The sequence below is a fragment of the Oryx dammah genome, unplaced genomic scaffold (assembly GCF_014754425.2).
Source record: "Oryx dammah isolate SB20612 unplaced genomic scaffold, SCBI_Odam_1.1 HiC_scaffold_21, whole genome shotgun sequence".
NCBI lineage: Eukaryota > Metazoa > Chordata > Mammalia > Artiodactyla > Bovidae > Oryx > Oryx dammah.
This window is the reverse complement of record NW_024070205.1, coordinates 10,405,967-10,426,545: the sequence shown is the minus strand read 5'-3', so window position 1 is coordinate 10,426,545 and position 20,579 is coordinate 10,405,967. Positions and strand designations below refer to the sequence as shown.

The 20,579-nt window shown below is 37.7% G+C and overlaps 1 protein-coding gene across 4 annotated transcripts in view; it reads right to left on the bottom strand.

Annotated features, from left to right (window-relative positions):
* Nucleotides 1-20,579, bottom strand: part of RPS6KC1 (ribosomal protein S6 kinase C1) — a 208,102-nt gene that overhangs the window by 130,318 nt on the left and 57,205 nt on the right. For all 4 annotated transcript variants that reach the window (XM_040263157.1, XM_040263158.1, XM_040263160.1 and 1 more), the window contains 2 exons: nucleotides 18,086-18,179; nucleotides 2,170-2,532 (listed from right to left, as the gene is read on the bottom strand). In XM_040263157.1, coding sequence (XP_040119091.1) covers nucleotides 2,170-2,532; nucleotides 18,086-18,179 — 457 coding nt within the window. The remainder of the gene's footprint in view (nucleotides 1-2,169; nucleotides 2,533-18,085; nucleotides 18,180-20,579) is intronic.

The following is a 20,579-nucleotide window of genomic DNA, read 5'->3' as shown; positions in this document are numbered from 1 at the left end:
GGTGGAAAGGCCTGACAGAATGTGGTCCACTGGAGAAGGGAATGGCAAACCACTTCAGTATTCTTGCCTTGAGAACCCCATGAACAGTATGAAAAGGTAGGACACTGAAAGATGAACTCCCCAGGTTGGTAGGTGCCCAATATGCTACTGGAGATCAGTGGACGACAGAGGATGAGATGGTTGGATGGCATCACCAACTCGATGGACATGGGTTTCAGTAGACTCCGGGAGCTGGTGATTGACAGGGAGGCCTGGCGTGCTACGGTTCATGAGGTCAGAAAGAGTCGGACACAACTGAGCGACTGAACGGAACTGAACTAGGAGGTTTGGCATCAAGTTGCAGTGGAGAAATAACTCACCACCAGGAAGATCCCCTGGAGAAGGAAATGGCAACCCACTCCAGTATTCTTGCCTGGAGAATCCCATGGACTGAGGAGCCTGGTGGGCTGCAGTCCACGGGGTCACAAAGAGTCGGACAGGACTGAGTGACTTTACTTACTTACTTATAATCACAAATAACAACATTATTATTATGAAATAATGAAACAAATGAAACAATATTATTTTCTGGTATTTGCTGATATGTATCCATAATTCTCATTTTGAAGAAAAGATTTTTATTTTTCTGGTGCCATCAAGTGGTAACATTATGAAGTGTTCTAAGGTTTAAATACTAATAACTTTTAGACAGAAAAGTAACACACTGATATGTTTTATGTATGTCAATTTTGTGTTTTAGCACAAAATTACATAGAAAGAAAAGGGGGTAACATTAAATCTAATTGTTTGCAACTCACCCCCATTTTAAAACTCCAAATGAGAATTAAAAAGAAAAATGAGTAAGTCATTAAGACTGGAATTTCCACTAGCACACAAAAAACCCAAAAGACAATGAAACTACTTGAAAAACAAAATTTATATCAAAATTATATATCAATCAAATCATAAGAGATGCTCCCTTCTGAAGTTCCATTAATGTGGCAGTAAAAGAAATTATTTTTAAGGCAAAACCCTTCAAGAACAAAAAGAAAGAAAACAACAGCAACAAAATTTCAGAAGCTAAAAAGTAGATGAATGAGTGGTTACTGTGTGATCAACTCAGGGAAGCTGCCTTACTTACAGAGCAATGTCAATCTCTCCAAAAGTTCAGGAACTGGTGGTTTTAGATAGCTGTGAGGTGAATGTGAAAGCTAAAACCAAGAAAATTCGCCAAAATCCTAGTTAAGAAGTTGTTAGGACGCCACTACACACTCCTTCTTCCACTCCTTATGGCCAATATCCATTTTTACATCACTCATACTAGAAGATGGAAAGTTTATACTCGAGGAAGAGTAAACAGAAGGCTTCTGACTACACTACACCAAGCATAGTGAGGGTCGAAGTACTGCAGTTAAAAAACAAAAATCGTTAGTAATCCAGGAGACTGTGATAATCTAAACAGTACCGGCAAGTCGAAGACCACAGAACAACAACAACAATGGTGCTTTTCCTGAAAGAAAACCACTGAAGAAGGTCCTATTAACCTTTGACTATTGTGTCCAGGACGTCAGATTATAAATCGCAGTATGCTTCAATCTGCTTCCCTAAGAGAAAGGCAAACGATGAAAAACTGATGCTTAAACATAAATGAAAAGCTAAGTTCTACTTACAGACATTTAGCAGCATTCAGCTCTCCATGTCCTGTATCACCCCCATTAATTGGCTGAGAATTTATCACAACTAACAAAAACAGCATAGTAAGGAAATCCAAGAACACTTTACGTTCTCAGTTTAAAAGCCCATTTCATCTTGCCTCTTCAGGCCATCAAGGGTAAACGTACTAAAGAATCTCTGGGAATATTCCTGACAGAATCAGGTGAACATGGCAGGAAAAACGAAAAATTACTATTCAAACCAGGGACTTAGAAGCTTGATTTTGAAAAATTCTGTTTGTGTTGATTAATTGATCAAAGCAGAGACTTAAGCATATTGTCTTCCACCACGTAATTAAAAGTTAAATTACCATATTTAGGTAATTTAATCTCCAGTAATTTCTTTTTTCCAGTCTTGTTTTTACACAAGATTATACATAAGAAATTGCTATATATGTATGTGTGTGTGTGTATGTATTTTCCCCCAAGTATCAACATAAGAACATGACAAAATATAATAATACAGATAAAATTGTACCTTGAACACCTTCCAGGAGCAAATCAACTCCCTTCCTATAAAAATCAGAGGCAGCTTCATAGTCATCTTCTTCTTCCTTTTTTAAAGCCAGCTTTATTAATTCTCCTGCTTTCTCCAAATAATCTCTCTTGCCAAGCTTGGATTTTAAACTGCCAGGAAAAAGGCTACGACTTTCCCGTTCTTCTTCTGTTTTGTTCTGCTCACTGTCAGAAAAAACAGACCCTAGTGCTGAAGAATCCGAAGAAAGACTGGGACCAAAAGTCCTGATGGGAGAATTTTGATTGGAAGCCATTCCATCATCCAGCTCAGCAAGAGAATCCACATCAACAGTGAGAGATACCAGATCGCTGTCACTGGAGAAGCCTAGAAATAGGATCACAACAGTGAACAGATATTAAATTGAGAAGCAGCCAAAAGAACGCAAGTCACACTGACTAAACATTTTTTCACACTACCCATGTCAACCCAGAAGACTGCAATTCACTGGTGGAAGTCAGTGTCTAGCAGTTTGTCTCAGCTTAGCTCATTCATTCCTGTACTGTCTCCCCACAGTTCTGGAAGACAATCTCCGGCCTTAACCATCAAACTAAAGCTGAAGACAGGTTTTTATCTAGCCCTGTTGTTACAAGAAGCCTTCACCACAGGATCTTGTATTTACAGAAGGTTGGTGCTTACATACACAGCTTCTGTGAACAACAGAATTATGATAAAAGGAAAAGAATAAGTGCTTTAGAATAGAAAAGAGAAGTGCTTGAATCCCAGCTCTTAAAACTTACCCTGCGACCAACCACACATTACTTAATAATAAAACTTATTATGTGGGGCTTTAAATGAGAAAAAGAGCTAATGCATATAACGGCTAAGATTAAATTATAACTTTTATAGCAATTACATAATAATAATTTTACTATATATAATATAACGTATCCTCAGAGATGTGCTTTTAAGTCACCATCCATATCTGGAAAATGTATGCCATGCAGCACTCTTTTAACTGAATTTTTTGAAATTCCTGTTTCAGCCTCTTCCACAAGCTTTTGGCAAAAGCTTTGGTCAGTATTTGCATCTTAGTTTTCTGACAGAAAATGAATAGTGGATGCTACTGAACATTTACTCAATGACAATTACTCCTTCCATTTCATATAACTGACTTCATGATACATGAGCTTGAACTACAATAACCGTTACTAAACCTGCTCTACTTTTACATTCTTAAAAATGATTAAGGACCTCAAAGAGCTTTTATTTATATGGATTACATCTGTAAATATTTACTAATCTTGGTATTTTTAAAGTAGACTGAATTTTTAAACACTTAAAAGTCCATTATATGTTAACATAATTTTTATAAAAATAATTAAGAAGTACCATTGTTTTACATATTTGCAAATCTTGTTAACAGAAGATGGCCATATTCTCAGGTCTAATTCCGCACTCAATCTGTTAGATGTCGTTCTGGTTAAAACAGCTGAAGAAAATGTCACATTGCTAAGTAACTGAAAATGGGGTATTTTAACAGCCTTTTCAAATAACTATAGCTATCATTTTTTTGATACTACAACAAAACTTAACAAGTAGTAGCTTATTAAAGGTTAGTTTACATGTGGAATATAAATTTCTATCAATGTCATTTCTGTTTCTGTTACATTCAAATCCATGGGTCTGTCTCACACAGAGTCTATAAATCACACTCTGGTCATTTTGAAAATATTAGTTTCCTGAGTTACACAGAGCCTCCAAATGGTAATAAATTTCATCATTACAATATCTCCAAGAAAATCACATTTGCTACTTATCACCACCGACCTCATCCAAAAATTGTTTACATACTGTGAAACTGTTAGGCTCAAAGTGGCTGATACAGGTTCTCCAAAATTCTATCTTGGTATTGAGAACTAGTATATCATCACTATTTGGCAACAAATACTGTTAACTGTTTTCCTTGAAGTGCAAGCTTCCTTTTTTCATTAAAAAAAAAAATTGCTAAATACTCAAGTCTGAACAATGAGTTGTCTGTCAATCATTCTTTCAAGCAAAAATGGGGTCCCGGGAAACGAGTAGCTAGTTTATGGTTCAAATAACTGCAAAGGCGCTTCTTCTCAAGACAGCCAGGGCAGTTCAGTATGTAAAGTGTTTTTTCATTTTCATTTCATCCCACATAATAGCATATAAAAGACATATATCCAAGGGTTGAGATTCAGTAAAATTAACCGTTTTTACTGCTTTATCAAGGACCTCCTAGGTGAAATAAGCATTGGTATTACTGTAAGTATGTGCAACAAATACTGCTACAGTCTCATATCACTGTCTTGATTCATGCTCAAGTACAGCAGTTTTACCGACCACTGCTTTTGGATCATCAGTACAAACGTCAGCAGAATAGAAACAGAAAATAACTTCCTAGATTATCATAAAAAATAGTTTCTGCCTTGGAGAGTCCCTGAAAAGATCTCAGGAATGAATACCCAGAGATCTGAAAACTATACTTTAAAAGCCACTGACTTGTATCATTAAATAAGATTCACAACAGGGTTAGGCAAAACTTAGATTTGGGAACAACTATGTAGTCTGCATCATCACTGAATACATACTGACTGCCACGCTTCTCAGGAAGGAAAATATTGGGTTGGCCAAAAAGTTCATTCCGGTTTTTCCATAACTCAAACAAACTTTTTGGCCGACGTAATACATAAAGAAGAAAATGATCTCCCCAGCATCATACACTAAGTCAAAATCAAAGGTGGATCTGAGTGTATAGTTCCAGATCAGGAGTCAGCAAACTTCTTTTCTGAGGGCCACAGGGTGAATTATTTTAGGCTTTTCGGGCCATACCATCTCAGTCACAACCAATCAACACTGCTGCTGTAGCTCGAAAGCAGCCACAAACAACGCCCACACGTCCAAGTATGCCTGTGTTCCGACAGAGCTTCCTGCGTGGAGGCTGAACTCTGAATGCCGTATAATGTTCACATGCCACAAAATAAGATTCTTTGGAATTTTGTCAACCATTTAAAAATGTAAAAACCATTCTTAGCTTATAGGGCAGGTCATATAAAAACAGGTGGAAGGCCAGACTTGGCCCATGGGCCACAGTTTGTCAACCCCTTTTATAGACTCAAATTGCTTCAGTTCAGTTCAGTCGCTCAGTCGTGTCCAACTCTGCAACCCCATAGACTGCAGCACGCCAGGCCTCCCTGTCCATCACCAACTCCCAGAGTTTATTCAAACTCATGTCCATTGAGTTGGTGACGCCATCCAACCATCTCATCAAATTGCTTACTTCATACTGAATAAAGTAAGTTGGGATAAAAACATTTACCGGCAGCTAAGCTCTAATTTCAAATCAACTTTAGACACTATTTTGGCACTCTTGTCAATATATCCTGTTTTCAGGGTTTGGCACTTTTTATTTCCCACAAATCCTTGGAATGCCCACGAAATACTAATTTTGTTCCCTGAAAGCAAGAGACTTCATTAAAGCCACGATACCAGATGAAATTCATTGGATCTAGTGGAAATATCTTCAGTTCACCACATTTCAACTCTATAGACAGCACTTAAAATCCTACAAATTTATGCACTGCTCTGAGAAATATATAAACTTTCCAAGATTTTTAAAATAATTTTAAATATTTTCTATATTCAATACAAATTTACTTCCTTAAATGGTTATCATTGTATAACCTGGTCCTCCGAAATTAATAAACAGACAAAGAAAAAAATGCTGTGGTTTATACAACTAATCACAAATGAAAGGAAATGTTGTTACAGATCTTTGTCTGCTCTCTGATGTCTTGTCACCATAACCTCTACATCATCTATCACATCATACTGCTTCATGCTTTGCTTGATTTTCCTTTCTAACTAGAACAATAATACCAAAGGGCAAGAGGGTAAAGTTATGTGTACTCAGTTTCTTGGCTTTTGACCATAAAAATCTAATCACATAGTCATATTTCCTCTTACTCTTCCAACCTTATTTTATTAGCAAAGAAACCATGATTACATGAAACTAGATCAGAAAACTAAGATCATAAAAACACCTAGGGAAAACTCAGATAGTAAAATAAAGGTTCTATACAACTTGTTCCCTTTTCAAATTCTACCTAATTCTAAATGAGAAATGTTTCAAAATAAGCAAAAAAAATAAGAACTAGCAGGTTAGGAAGAGAAAATTTTTTAGCCTAAGCAAGAGAAGCAAAAGGAAACAAAATTACTTCTGGTTTATGGAGGACAATTTTAAAATATATGTCAGATGCAAAAATGCCTATATCTTTAGTCCAGAGATTTAGCAATATATACCAGAAACAATCAGAAATGTAGGAAAAAAAGAATTACACATAAGAATATTCATCAAAAAACTAGTGCAATTGAAATAACAAATTTCTAACAATAGGAGAATATGGTATACCCTATGAGGAGGCCTTACAAATAGCTGTGAAAAGAAGAGAAACGAAAAGCAAAGGAGAAAAGGAAAGATATAAGCGTCTGAATGCAGATTTCCAAAGAATAGCAAGAACAGATAAAAAAGCCTTCCTCAGCGATCAATGCAAAGAAATAGTGGAAAACAACAGAATGGGAAAGACTAGAGATCTCTTCAAGAAAACTGGAGATTCCAAGGGAACATTTCATGCAAAGATGGGCTTGATAAAGGACAGAAACGGTATGGACTTAACAGAAGCAGAAGATATTAAGAAGAGGTGGCAAGAATACACAGAAGAACTGTACAAAAAAGATCTTCATGAACCAGATAATCACGATGGTGTGATCACTCACCTAGAGCCAAACATCCTGGAATGTGAAGTCAAGTGGGCCTTAGAAAGCATCACTACGAACAAAACTAGTGGAGGTGATGGCATTCCAGTTGAACTATTTCAAATCCTAAAAGATGATGCTGTGAAAGTGTTGCACTCAATATGCCAGCAAGTTGGAAAACTCAGCAGTGGCCACAGGACTGGAAAAGGTCAGTTTTCATTCCAATCCCAAAGAAAGGCAATGCCAAAGAATGCTCAAACTACCGCACAATTGCACTCATCTCACATGCTAGTAAAGTAATGGTCAAAATTCTCCAAGCCAGGCTTCAGCAATAGGTGAACCATGAACTTGCAGATGTTCAAGCTGGTTTTAGAAAAGGCAGAGGAACCAGAGATCAAATTGCCAACATTCACTGGATGATGGGAAAAGCAAGAGAGTTCCAGAAAAACATCTAGTTCTGCTTTATTGACTATGCCAAAGTCTTTGACTGTGTGGATCACAATAAACTGTGGAAAATTCTGAAAGAGATGGGAATACCAGGCCACCTGACCTGCCTCTTGAGAAACCTACATGCAGGTCAGGAAGCAACAGTTAGAAGTGGACATGGAACAACAGACTGGTTCCAAATAGGAAAAGGAGTACGTCAAGGCTGTATGTTGTTGAATTACGCCGCCGGGATTCTTGGCCCCCGGAGGAGAAGAAATCAATCCGGGGCCAGAGACGAGGCCTTTTGTGTAACAAAGTTTTATTAAAGTATAAAGGAGATAGAGAAAGCTTCTGACATAGGCATCAGAAGGGGGCAGAAAGAGTACCCCCCTGCTAGTCTTCAGCTGGATGTTATATAGTCACCAGCAGTCTGTTAATGAAAGAAAGGAATGTCTCAAAACTTAGAATGTCACCAGGCCCCTCACCCATAAGATGTATTTTGGGATAATCTTGGCTCCAAATGGTTTATCTTGGGCCATAAAAGGATTAACTTGAATCTTGGAACAATATCGGAGTATAACATACTGGTTTATCAAGTAGGTTCTGAGCCAAAAGGCGAAACCGACTTGAAGACAGAGTTTGGGGTAAATGCATAGTACATTAGCATAGCTTAAGATAAACATTTCCATAAGAAAAAGGCAATGGTTAACTTCAAGTGAAACCAGGTGTCATTATGGAAACACAGAATTTTAAGAGAAACCTCCTTTTAAATTTGTATAGAGAAGGAAAAATATCGCTAGTTTCTTTCCTCCTGCCGCTTAAGGGAGATAAAAATGTCTGACACTTGCAGGCTATTTCCTCCATTTGGAGACCCCTGGCCTTCCTGCCTGTTACCCTCTCTTTGTCACCCTGCTTATTTAACTTATATGCAGAGTACATCATGAGAAATGCTGGGCTGGAAGAAGCACAAGCTGGAATCAAGATTGCCGGGAGAAATATCAATAACCTCAGATTTGCAGATGACACCACCCTTATGGCAGAAAGTGAAGAGGAACTCAAAAGCCTCTTGATGAAAGTGAAAGAGGAGAGTGAAAAAGTTGGCTTAAAGCTCAACATTCAGAAAACAAAGATCATGGCATCTGGTCATGGGAAACAGATGGGGAAACAATGTCAGACTTTATTTTGGGGGGCTCCAAAATCACTGCAGATAGTGACTGCAGCCATGAAATTAAAAGACGCTTACTCCTTGGAAGAAAAGTTATGACTAACCTAGACAGCATAGTAAAAAGCACAGACATTACTTTGCCAACAAAGGTCCGTCTAGTCAAGGCTATGGTTTTTCCAGTGGTCATGTATGGATGTGAGAGTTGGACTGTGAAGAAGGCTGAGCGCCAAAGAATTCATGCTTTTGAACTGTAGTGTTGGAGAAGACTCTTGAGAGTCCCTTGGACTGCAAGGAGATCCAACCAGTCCATTCTAAAGGAGATCAGTCCTGGTTGTTCACTGGAAGGACTGATGTTGAAGCTGAAACTCCAATACTTGGCCACCTCATGCAAAGAGTTGACCCATTGGAAAAGACCCTGATGCTGGGAGGGATTTGGGGCAGGAGGAGAAGGGGACAACAGAGGATGAGATGGCTGGATGTCATCACCGACTCGATGGACATGAGTTTGGGTAAACTCCCTCAGCTTGCTCAAACTCATGTCCATTGAGTTGGTGATGCCATCCAACCATCTCATACTCTGTCATCCCCTTCTCCTGCCACCTTCAATCTTTCCCAACATCAGTCTTTTTAAATGAGTCAGTTCTTTGCATCAGGTGACCAAAGTATTGGAGTTTCAGCTTCAGCATCAGTCCTTCCAATGAATATTCAGGACTGATTTCCTTTAGAATGGACTAGTTGGATCTCCTTACAAGGGACTCTCAAGAGTCTTCAACACTACAATTCAAAAGCATCAATTTTTCGGCGCTCAACTTTCTTTACAGTCCAACTCTCACATCCATACATGACTACTGGAAAAACCACAGCTTTGCCTAGATGGACCTTTGTTGGCAAAGTAATGTCTCTGCTTTTTAATATGCTGTCTAGGTTGGTCATAGCTATTCTTCCAAGGAATAAAGAATCTTTTAATTTCATGGATGCAGTCACCATCTGCAGTGATTTTGGAGCCCAGAAAAATAAAGTCTGTCACTGTTTCCATTGTCTCCCCATCTATTTGCCTTGAAGTGATGGAACCGGATGCCATGATCTTAGTTTTCTGAATGTTGAGTTTTAAGCCAACTTTTTCACTCTTGTCTTTCACTTTCATCACTTTAGTTCTTCTTTGCTTTCTGCCCTAAGGGTGGTGTCATCTGCATATCTGAGGTTATTGATATTTCTCCCAGCAATCTTGATTCCAGCTTGTGCTTCATCCAGCCTGGCATTTAGCATGGACATTTCGCAGACTGGTTCCAAATAAGGAAAGGAGTACGTCAAGGTTGTATAATGTCAGCCTGCTTATTTAACTTATATGCAGAGTATATCACGCAAAATGCCGGGCTGGATGAAGCACAAAAATTGTTATAGGGGAATATTTAATGCTAAAGTATTCATGCTTTGTTAATCAAAAACAACAAACTCCAAAGCAGTACATATAGTATAATTCTAGTTTAAAAACACACACACACCAGTGTTCATAGCAGGACTATTTACAATAGTTAGGACATGGAAGAAACCTAGCTGTTCATTGACAGATGAGTCTATAAAGAAGTTGTGGCACGTATATACAATGGAATATTAATCACCCATAAAAAGGAACAAGTTTGAGTCAGTTTTAGTGAGGTGTATGAACCTAGAGCCTGTCATACATTGTGAAGTAAGTGAGAAGGAGAAAAACAAATATCATATATTAATGCATATATATGGAATCTAGAAGAATAGTACCGATGAATCTATTTGCAGGGCAGGAATAGAGATACAGATGTAGAGAATGGACTTCTAGACACAGTCGGGTAAAGAAAAGAAGGGACAGACTGAGAGAATAGCGTTGACATACATGTACACTACAATGTGTAAACTAGACAGCCTCGTGGGAAGCAGGTGTATAGCAGAGGGAGCTCAGCTTGGGGCCTTCTGGTGACCTAGAGGGGTGGGAGGGAGCCTCTGGAGGGAGGAGACATACGTATACTTAGAGCTGACTCACTGTTTTACAGCAGAAACCAACGCAACACTATAAAGCAATTACCCTCCAATTAAAAATACATAAAAGATAAAATTTAAAAACACAAACAGGAAAAAAGGTTAGAAAAGTACACGAAACATTAACAGTACTTTTCTCTGTATGCTGGAAGTACAGGTGACTCATCATATTTGCTGTATGTGTGTGACAAGTCCTTAAGGCTATGAATGTGAAGGATATCAAAGAAGATGCAGCAAGAGCTGAAACTGCGGATTTGTTTGTAAATCAAGATGTGTTATACAGACATGATTTATAAACCGTAGACCTATGTGAATCATCCAGCAGCCAGTGCCAAGAAATTTCTAACTTGAGAGAAGACAGAGATGATTATAAAAACAGATCTGTACAAAGCAGACTAACCCTGACACTTCCTCCTTATTTTCTTCCTTTCATTCTCCTCTTAGGATGTACCCTAATGTTTCTGAAAAACCTAGGCACTAGCATGTTCCTCAACTATACACTGCAACTAACCTAGTATTATCTGATGTGTTTCTCTTCCATACTGAAGCAATTGCTAACTCCCCTTCTTTTCATTGAAGAACTCCTCAACCAGCTCAAGAAGAACATTCCCCATCACTAGCTCAACAATGAGTACAAAGATAAAGAGAGAGGAACGCAAATACTCAGTACCTATTTTATTCATCTTATATCTTTAATATATCTACTTAATACAGTGCTTGCCCAACTCCTTGAAACCACGGTCTTGTCATTCAGTCTGTTTTTTATAAAGCTACACATAATGGACACTAGCTCCCTGAAACCCGGAAAGTTAACAAGTAAGATAAAAAGAGCTGCAAGCAAGAAAGAGGTTCTCAGTTAAAGTGAGTAAGAACATTGTGGATAATGCAGGGCAACAACTGACAATACAGAGGCTATTTGTCAAAAGTTAAACCAACCTGAAGTCCATCCATGTTTAAAGGGGCCCTCTGGGCCATCAGAACAGTAAAAGGTGCATCCTTTACCAACACCATCAAGTCAAAAACCTAAGCCTTTCTTGGAAAGGATGGGGGTGGGGGGGAGTCAAAGGTTCTATGAAAGTGTTCAGCCTCCAGGTTCATATCACAGAGATTCAAGTCTCAGGGCTATTAGAGGACCCCAGGTGACTGGTTAAAAAGCAGCTACAGACATGAGGGGTTTGTACAGCGTCCCAGTTCACCTACCTACCCTCACCTTCTGTGCTTTGAACTGCTCAGAGTAGGGCAGTGTAGTGTAATCTGTCTAGGACACCATCTCTGAAAGACAGGCGCCAGGGGAAAAGGTTGAGTTGCCATAGAATAAATCTTTATACTATAAGCTATCAGAAATCTGTATTTGAAGACCTTCTGCAAAAAGAGATCAGTTTCCTTTAGAACAACAGGTGGTCTCTCATGGCTGACTATGCCTAAAATACATGGCCTCATTATTATTAGCTGATAGCTTTCACTGAGCCCTGAGGTTCAAATATTGCCATAGTCAATGAAAGGGAATTTCTACTTTTCCTAGTAGCGATGACTCAAGCTTCACACACAAAGCAAGGTATCTAGCTAGCAGAACAAAGGTCACCCTGAGGTAGAAGACATACATATCAATCTCCATTAAGAAACAAGTCTTTATTATAAATGTGATTTTAAGTGACTACATAAACCTAAAAGTTGATGTTAGTTAAGATTCCTCTATTTGATCACCAACTCATCACTCAATAATAGCTACTGTTAATAAAAAGAGCCATTCCTCTGACATTTCACATTTTTATAATGTTTTTGATACATGTCTTACTTCACCCTTGAAATTTTATAAAAAGAACATCAGAATATTTACTACATATTTGGTTTAAAAAAAAGAATAAGCACAGGAAACAACACATCAATCACAATTACAACCCTAGTACTGTTACCTTATCATGAGCAACAAAGATCCATGAGTTGGCTTCCATGTTTACTTAATGAACTTTTTATGCTGCTCCATAATCTACTCTGCAAATCAAATCTGTGACCAGCACACAGCAGTTCATACTGAGCTTTCTATACCAAATTAAATCTCATTTCAGAATACAGGTCCGGGATTGCTGTTAAATATCTGGAGGGCTTTGACTGCCTTACAGATCTGTCTTAACTTTTCTGAAATTCCAATTTTTAACTATAAAGTAAGGTATTTATCTATATCATTCCCAGTGTTCCTTCTACTCTAAAATCTATTCCCACAACATATCGTGAAATTTTTATTTGCCCCATCAGACTCCTAAACTCTTAATATACAATGTTATCCTCAATAGTCACAGAATTGTTAAGGGTCAATTTTTGTAATTTTGTGTCAACTGTTTTATATGCACGCATATACACAAGGACATGTTCTCATGTCTGCTTATCTTAATAATAACAACTTACTCTTTTTCTATTTATTTTAAACTTCCCCACAAAGAAAATTCAACTACTAATGGACAGTGAATAAAAGTTAAATAGATAAGCACTCAGGAGAAAAAGGAACTTCAAACTGAATAAACACACTCTGAAGTAGTACAGAGCACCTAGAATTAGCCCAGTAACAAGATTTAGCGTTCTTGTGGTGCCACCTGGTGGACATTTGCTACAAATTCTACTTTAAAGTTAAAATCTTAATTTTGTCATCTTTGTGCTTTTCTATATAATGAAAAGAATTATTACCCTGACACCAAATAAACACACAAATTTTGAACTGAAAGTGATTTTGAAAAGGTCCCTTACATGGACCAGCAATAGATTCTATTCTCAAAATGTACATCTCATTTACTTTAAAATAGCTAATTCAAGACAGCTTACTTGATAGACCCTTTCTTGTGTCTACAATTGCTACAATGAGCACTTAAGAGAGTTCCCACTCCACAATTTACAGGCAAAAAGAAAAAGGAAAAAAAAAAAGGTAAATTTGACTAGTTCATTTAAGAATATTTACTCTTAAGATAAGCTACATATAAGAAGCTGATCTCTCAATTTGTATCTGTGGTTATGATCACCTAATTACTTTTTCTTACTTGCTGCATACACCTGGAAAATGTCCCTCCCAAAACTGCAAAAGAAGTCAAGTAATGTACTGCGAAGAGGAAATGACACAGTTTACCAGATGAGCTTACACAAACATCAAAGGCTCCAATATTAAGGCCAGCATGCAGTAAAGCAACCTATATCCTTCGAAAAGGCCAACAGATGAGAGAAACATGCCAAGAAGTTCAATTCCCATCCACCACTTTGGCCAGCTCCCCACAAATGCCACAGGAACTTTATGGCTAAGTTTAATTCAACAAAAAGATGGAATTTTAAAAAGTAAGATGTTAACAATCAATTAAATCTTCTTTCATCTTTGAGAAAATATATAGTTTAATTTCAATGAACAAAAGAGATGAAGAGCAAATCAGCACTTCATTTTAAAAATATAAAACAACGTCAACGTTTCATCTAAAAACCTACTGAAAAAATTTATAATTTTTAATTTCATATTAGATAAAAATACATTAAGCAGTTAATCACCAAATTGTTGGGTTTTCTAAAACCTTAAAGGGGTTTCCTCTATCACACTATACTATATAAAATACTGAAAGTTTTTAAGAATCCTCTAATCCAACTCTTCATGCTTTCCTTAGAAAACTTTCTTTCAAGGTAAAGACTTGTTGATTGCATTTTATGGTACTAATAAAAATAATGATCACTTAGCCTCTGCATCTGTTCTCTGAGAGGTGATGTACTTGCCATGTGTCATTCTGACTCTAACTGAAGGGCCTTGGCACAGTAGACTATACATATTAAGATCCGCCCCGCTGGCTCATTCCACTGGCAAACTAAATGACAAGTATGAAAAATGAATCCACCTTCAACACACCATTTAAAGCCCTACACTCAGAGGAGCTGTTATGCAGCGTAGCACCTCCTCACGTTCTGGCTCTAAATTCGCTTCACCAGCATGTGCCGCCACAGTCCCTCGACAACCTTCCCTCGCCCTGCACACCTGTGGGGCTCGGCTGGCTGCGAGCTGTCCTGCCCCCTTTCTACGAGAGGCCCTCTCTCTTGGTTGTCTCTGGGACTGGCAGACCTTTTGGTGTGAAAGTAAATCTTGCACTTACCCAGGATGCCAGGCAATCTCATGGTATTTAAAAGTCATTTTTCCTCTCAAATACCAGCAAATTTGTAAGATGTCTGATACTCGAACCTGTATTTGTCAGCAAGGTATCTGGGCAGGATCAATGAGCCAGGCAAAGAGGTTTTTAAAGGGAGGAGGTGAAAAACAAACATTAACAGCTTTTCCAGCTCCGCTTTTCATTCTTCATGGAGCCAAGGGTGTTTCAGAGGTGGTAATGTAGTTAGAAAACTAAATTATGCACTGAAAGGATAAAATGTCAGTATTATCTTTAAGTATCGTTAAGTCTTTTTCTGTGTTTTTTAACAGAAATGTTGCCCCCAGTTTCTCCCATAAAAGCATATTCCTAACATGATAATTGCTTCCAAGGAAAACTCATCATTTTGAAATGTTAAAAGATAAACTCTGAAACAAACACACCCTATCTCTACTGTAGGTAGGGTGGCCCATTCACCCAGAGAGCAGTCCTGGTCTTGGTGAACAGTAAGTACAATAGCATCTTCTTTAACTCTCAGAAGTGTCTCAGCTGGGACAATAAATTACAAACTCACCCTATCCTGTAAGTTTAAGGTTATAACCCACCTTAGGTTCTATCTCTTTTAACATGAATACCTTTTTATTCTCAACAGCCTTCCACATTTTAAAACACCATCCCAAGAAAAGTCATCCTAATAACAACTCTTCCCTTTCTCTTCTAAACTTAAGCAAAGGACAAAAGACCTCTGCACCACTCCTATCCTTGATTACTTTCCACTAAAATAAGCTCCTGAGACACCCTTCTCTCACCATGGCTGACAACTACTTAGGTAATAAAGACTTATCAAGGATATAAAAGAACAGAGTCATCCTCAAGTCACATACCCTTTAATTCCTAAACCAAAAATCAAAGAGAGAAAAAAAAAAGATTGTGTAATTTTCAGGAACTGTACTCCTCACTGAACACTCTCCCACAAATCTTTCTAAGTCTCCTGCTTGGCCTCTCATGGACATCACCAAATCTGCCAGTTTTACAAGCAGAAAATGTTGACTCCCTGTTTCTCAAAAGTAGGAGGGTGTCTCTGAGGCAACAGCCAGATCAGGTTATCCCAAAAGAGTCATACTTCAAGGAAACTTGTTCTAAAAATAGCCACCTTGGGATCCCAAGAAGTGGTTAGATTTTTCCAAAGCCTAGCAAGAATCTCAATCAAAACAAGTCATGGAGAATAGATGTATTTTTCCCCCAAAACACCTGATGGACTGTAAAGTAAAATGACTATCAATATTGTTTTTCTATGATCTTAGCTGATTCAGGATGGAGCTGAAGATACCAAGGACCCAAAGGAGACCCCAGCCTAAGATCCCCCATACATTACACAGAACATTGGATGTAAGTTAATGGACTGTGCTTTTAAGTCAATGGGAGTTACTATGAAAAATAAGAAATTTTAATTACTTCTCAGTGTGGATTTTCTTCACCAAAAGAAAAACAAATTTTAAGTGCATCAACCCACAAAATGGATGGGAACTTGTTGCTCCTACCAAAACACGATGAGAATTTACTGCAACAGATCTATGTTAGCGTGTCAAGGTATAACATCAGTATACATTCCAACAAGACCATCACTACAATGAGATCATGACCACCTCTCATGTCGGTCATAAACCATTCTCTTCTACCATAAATTCTTACTCGTGAAACAGATCAAGAAATAGTCTCTGGTGTATGATTTTTCTTTTATATAAACCAAACCTAAGCGACTTCAAGCAAATCTAATTTACCTATTTTTAAAGACTCTCCCCAGCCCTGTACCCAAATATATCTCTCTTTTAAATCTAAAATACTTTCTGGAAGAAAACTAAGGAAATTTTTAAAATCTTCATTAAAAATTCAAGAATGGCTTAATAGAGAAATAAAACAAGAGATTACACATTCTTGAATTAAAGTGATTAAAAGTACAAAAATTGCTTTGGTTTAGACTCATGTTATTATAAAGAATATCAAAAATACTAGAACTGCCTTAGATTTATTCTTTCTGGTATATGACTAAACTTTCAAAGCCCCTTTTGAAATTAATTGTCTGAAAGTCAGATCCAGCTAAATAAACTTCAGAAAGGCACTCTTATACTAAACAATACCAATTCCGAGCACTTACTATACTACATTCCAACAAACCTAAGAAGCCATTAATTGTAGGACAAATCATTATTTTATGTATCACTAAGAAAGAAAAAAGAGGCACCTGACCTGCCTCTTGAGAAATCTGTATGCAGGTCAGGAAGCAACAGTTAGAACTAGACATGGAACAACAGACTGGTTCCAAATAGGAAAAGGAGTACGTCAAGGCTGTATATTGTCACCCTGCTTATTTAACTTCTAGACAGAGTACGTCATGAGAAACATTGGACTGGAAAAAGCACAAGCTGGAATCAAGATTGCCGGAAGAAATATCAATAACCTCAGATATGCAGATGACACCACCCTTATGGCAGAAAGTGAAGAGGAACTAAAAACCCTCTTGATGAAAGTAAAAGAGGAGAGTGAAAAAGTTGGCTTAAAACTCAACATTCAGAAAACGAAGATCATGGCATCTGGTCCCATCACTCCGTGGGAAATAGATGGGGAAACAGTGGAAACAGTGTCAGACTTTATTTTGGGGGGCTCCAAAATTACTGCAGATGGTGATTGCAGCCATGAAATTAAAAGACACTTACTCCTTGGAAGAAAAGTTATGACCAACCTAGATAGCATATTCAAAAGCAGAGACATTACTTTGCCAACAAAGGTCCATCTAGTCAAGGCTATGGTTTTTCCAGTGGTCATGTATGGATGTGAGAGTTGGACTGTGAAGAAGGCTGAGCACCGAAGAATTGATGCTTTTGAACTGTGGAGTTGGAGAAGACTCTTGAGAGTCCCTTGGACTGCAAGGAGATCCAACCAATCCATTCTGAAGGAGATCAGCCCTGGGATTTCTTTGGAAGGAATGATGCTAAAGCTGAAACTCCAGTACTTTGGCCACCTCATGAGAAGAGTTGACTCATTGGAAAAGACTTTGATGCTGGGAGGGATTGGGGGCAGGAGAAGAAGGGGACGACCGAGGATGAGATGGCTGGATGGCATCACTGACTCGATGGACGCGAGTCTGAGTGAACTCCGGGAGTTGGTGACGGACAGGGAGGCCTGGCGTGCTGCGATTCATGGGGTCACAAAGAGTCGGACACAACTGAGCGACTGAACTGAACTGAAGAAAGAAAAAAGCTGTCAATTAATGTATCATCAACCCAATACCATGTACTCAATAGCAATGATGTTAAAATGTAAAGAAAAAAGTACCTTTGAATTAGTGCAATACTCTCAAACTCCTATATCCATCTGATCTGGGCAATGTAGATATGATTTACAGTCTGCAGCAATCAAAACCACTGAAATGAAATATATATATATATAAATCTCTTACCTTCTGTGCTGCACTCAGGAAAGCTATCAGTGAGGGAATCTGGATAAGCTTCAGCGGGACCGATCAATTCAGAGCCATCATTGATTATCCCACCCTAAAAAGATTAGAATAACATTTCATGGTCAATGTGACTATTTTAAAATATCGTAATGAATGAATGATAGTTATCACAACTATTTAAAAGAATTACAAAAATGTTCATCTATTAAACTAGATTACAACTGCTTTTAAAAAATCAACAGGAATAGCCATATTGGTTTATCAAAAGTAAAAAATGTACCACACCAAGGCAAGATGCTAACAAGGGAAACTGAGGGAGAAAAGTGAATATATGGGAAAACTCTATACTTTCTGCATAATTTTTCTGTAAACCTATACTATTCTAAAACTTTTTTAATTCCACAGGAATTTTATAATGTTTCTAATAATGTGTGGCTTTTTACAAAAGCATGTTATTTGAAATCTATCAAAAGTGCTCATCTTTTTAAAATGCAGAAAAAGAAAAAGACCACCAGCTAAAGTGGGGGATGTTATTCAGTTTCTTTAGAGTCACTAGTCTTTCTAATTAGTGATAAATGAAGGACTCCATTAGGGAGTCATTTAATTTTACCAAATTAAAAACTACCACATGCCTCACAGTACCTCAAGTGATCCAAAAAGTATATTTGAGAATCATGTGAATACAATGCACACAAAATGAAATAAATTTATTAACGAAACTTTTTTTTAAATATTTATTTGGCTATATCAGGTCTTAGATGCAACATGTGGGATTTAGTTCCCTGACCAGGGATCGACCCCAGGCACCCTGCTCAGGGTCTTAGCCACTGGACCATTGGGAAGTCCCTAAGGAAACATTTTTAATAAACATAAACTGATTTATCTGTGTGACCACCATTTTAATTAAACATTTAAGTTTCCAAATTCATGCCTAAAAAGATTCTCTTACTTTGTGTACAACTAGAGACTGCTCTGTCAGGCAAGTGGTGTAGTGTGATTTTGTGCTGTGGCTTTATGGACTGAACGCTCTAAAGGCTTATAACCCTTAAAGAACTAAATTAATGGGCTTCCCTGGTGGCTCAGTGGTATAAGAATCCGCCTGCAATGCAGTAGGCCCAGGTTTGATCCCTGGATGGGGAAGATCCTCTGGAGAAGGAAATGGAACCCTCGCCAGTATTCTTGCCTGGGAGACACTGTGGACAGAAGAGCCTGGAGGACTATGGTCCACGGGGTCGCAAAAGAGTCGGTCAAACACAACTTAGCGACCAACCAACCAACAATTAAAATGACAGCTCTTCTGCTCTTCAACCTTCCACCAACAGTTCTATATCCCCACACTATTACCAGGGTAGCAAAGCCAAAGAGAAAGACAAGCCCCCTATTTCCTCTCTGGTTCGGCACTCAGAACTCAGCAAGTACCCTTCCCCCAACTCTCAACAACATCTGTACCTCATCAAGTCTCCCTGTCAGTTAAAGGAAGAGAAATGTGAAATGGTCCCTCTCAAATTATCAAATTTTACTTCTTGAATTTTAAGTGAACTGAAACACTGAAAATGTTTTAATTTTTATCACTTTACTGTATGTATTCAAATATTCAAATAACAGATTACAATTTACTTTTTCTCCAAAAAGTAGAGTATCTATTCAATACTAAACAACATCCAAACCAAGTCCTAAGAAAATCTAGAAGTATTTTTGAGCATTTTAATAGACAAAGTTGATTTGACCTACAATCTCACATAACAGAAAGTGCCTTTCAACCGTTAACCACCTCTTCCACTATCAGGTGTGTGACTTTAAGTTACCTACCTATAAAACGGAAATAACATGTATATAACTAACTCAGGGATTTCTCAGGACTAAAAGATTTCATGCATACGAAGTGTTTAAAACAATGTAAGTACTCAGTAAATTATTACTTGTTATTATTACTAGCTGATATAAAATCTGCTTATAAAAAAATAAAAATACTAACGAATACAAAAATGTTTTAGCTCATAATCCTACGGAAATTTTACTTACCTAATTTGATAAACAATTAAAAAATAGATAATAAAGAATAAATCTTTAATGAAATAATAATAATAAAAACTGTTCTAGAGGAACTTAAGTAGTAGGAAAATATGCCACAATTCTATTTTAAATCTTCAGTTCAAAAATATTAACCTTTTAGTGTTTCTGAATATGTAGTAAAAAGAAACTCTTATTATACAGCATCTCAAAGGTTTTGATTAATGAAGAGTCAATTTGGAGGCGGGGGGGGGGGGGGCGGGGAGGGAAGTTCAGATGTGCTAGAATATCCAAACATAGTGGGAAGTTAGCAAATGCTCTCCCCCGAGAAAGCAATGACAAAGCTAGAGAAAACTGTCAAAGCAACCATTCCAGAGCTCTGGAAACTGACAAAAAACACAGAGCAAATGAATAAGTGGCTACTCATGAAGAACTACAGAACCAAAGGTAAGAACTGTGGGAGTTTGTGGCGTTCTTGCCTGGG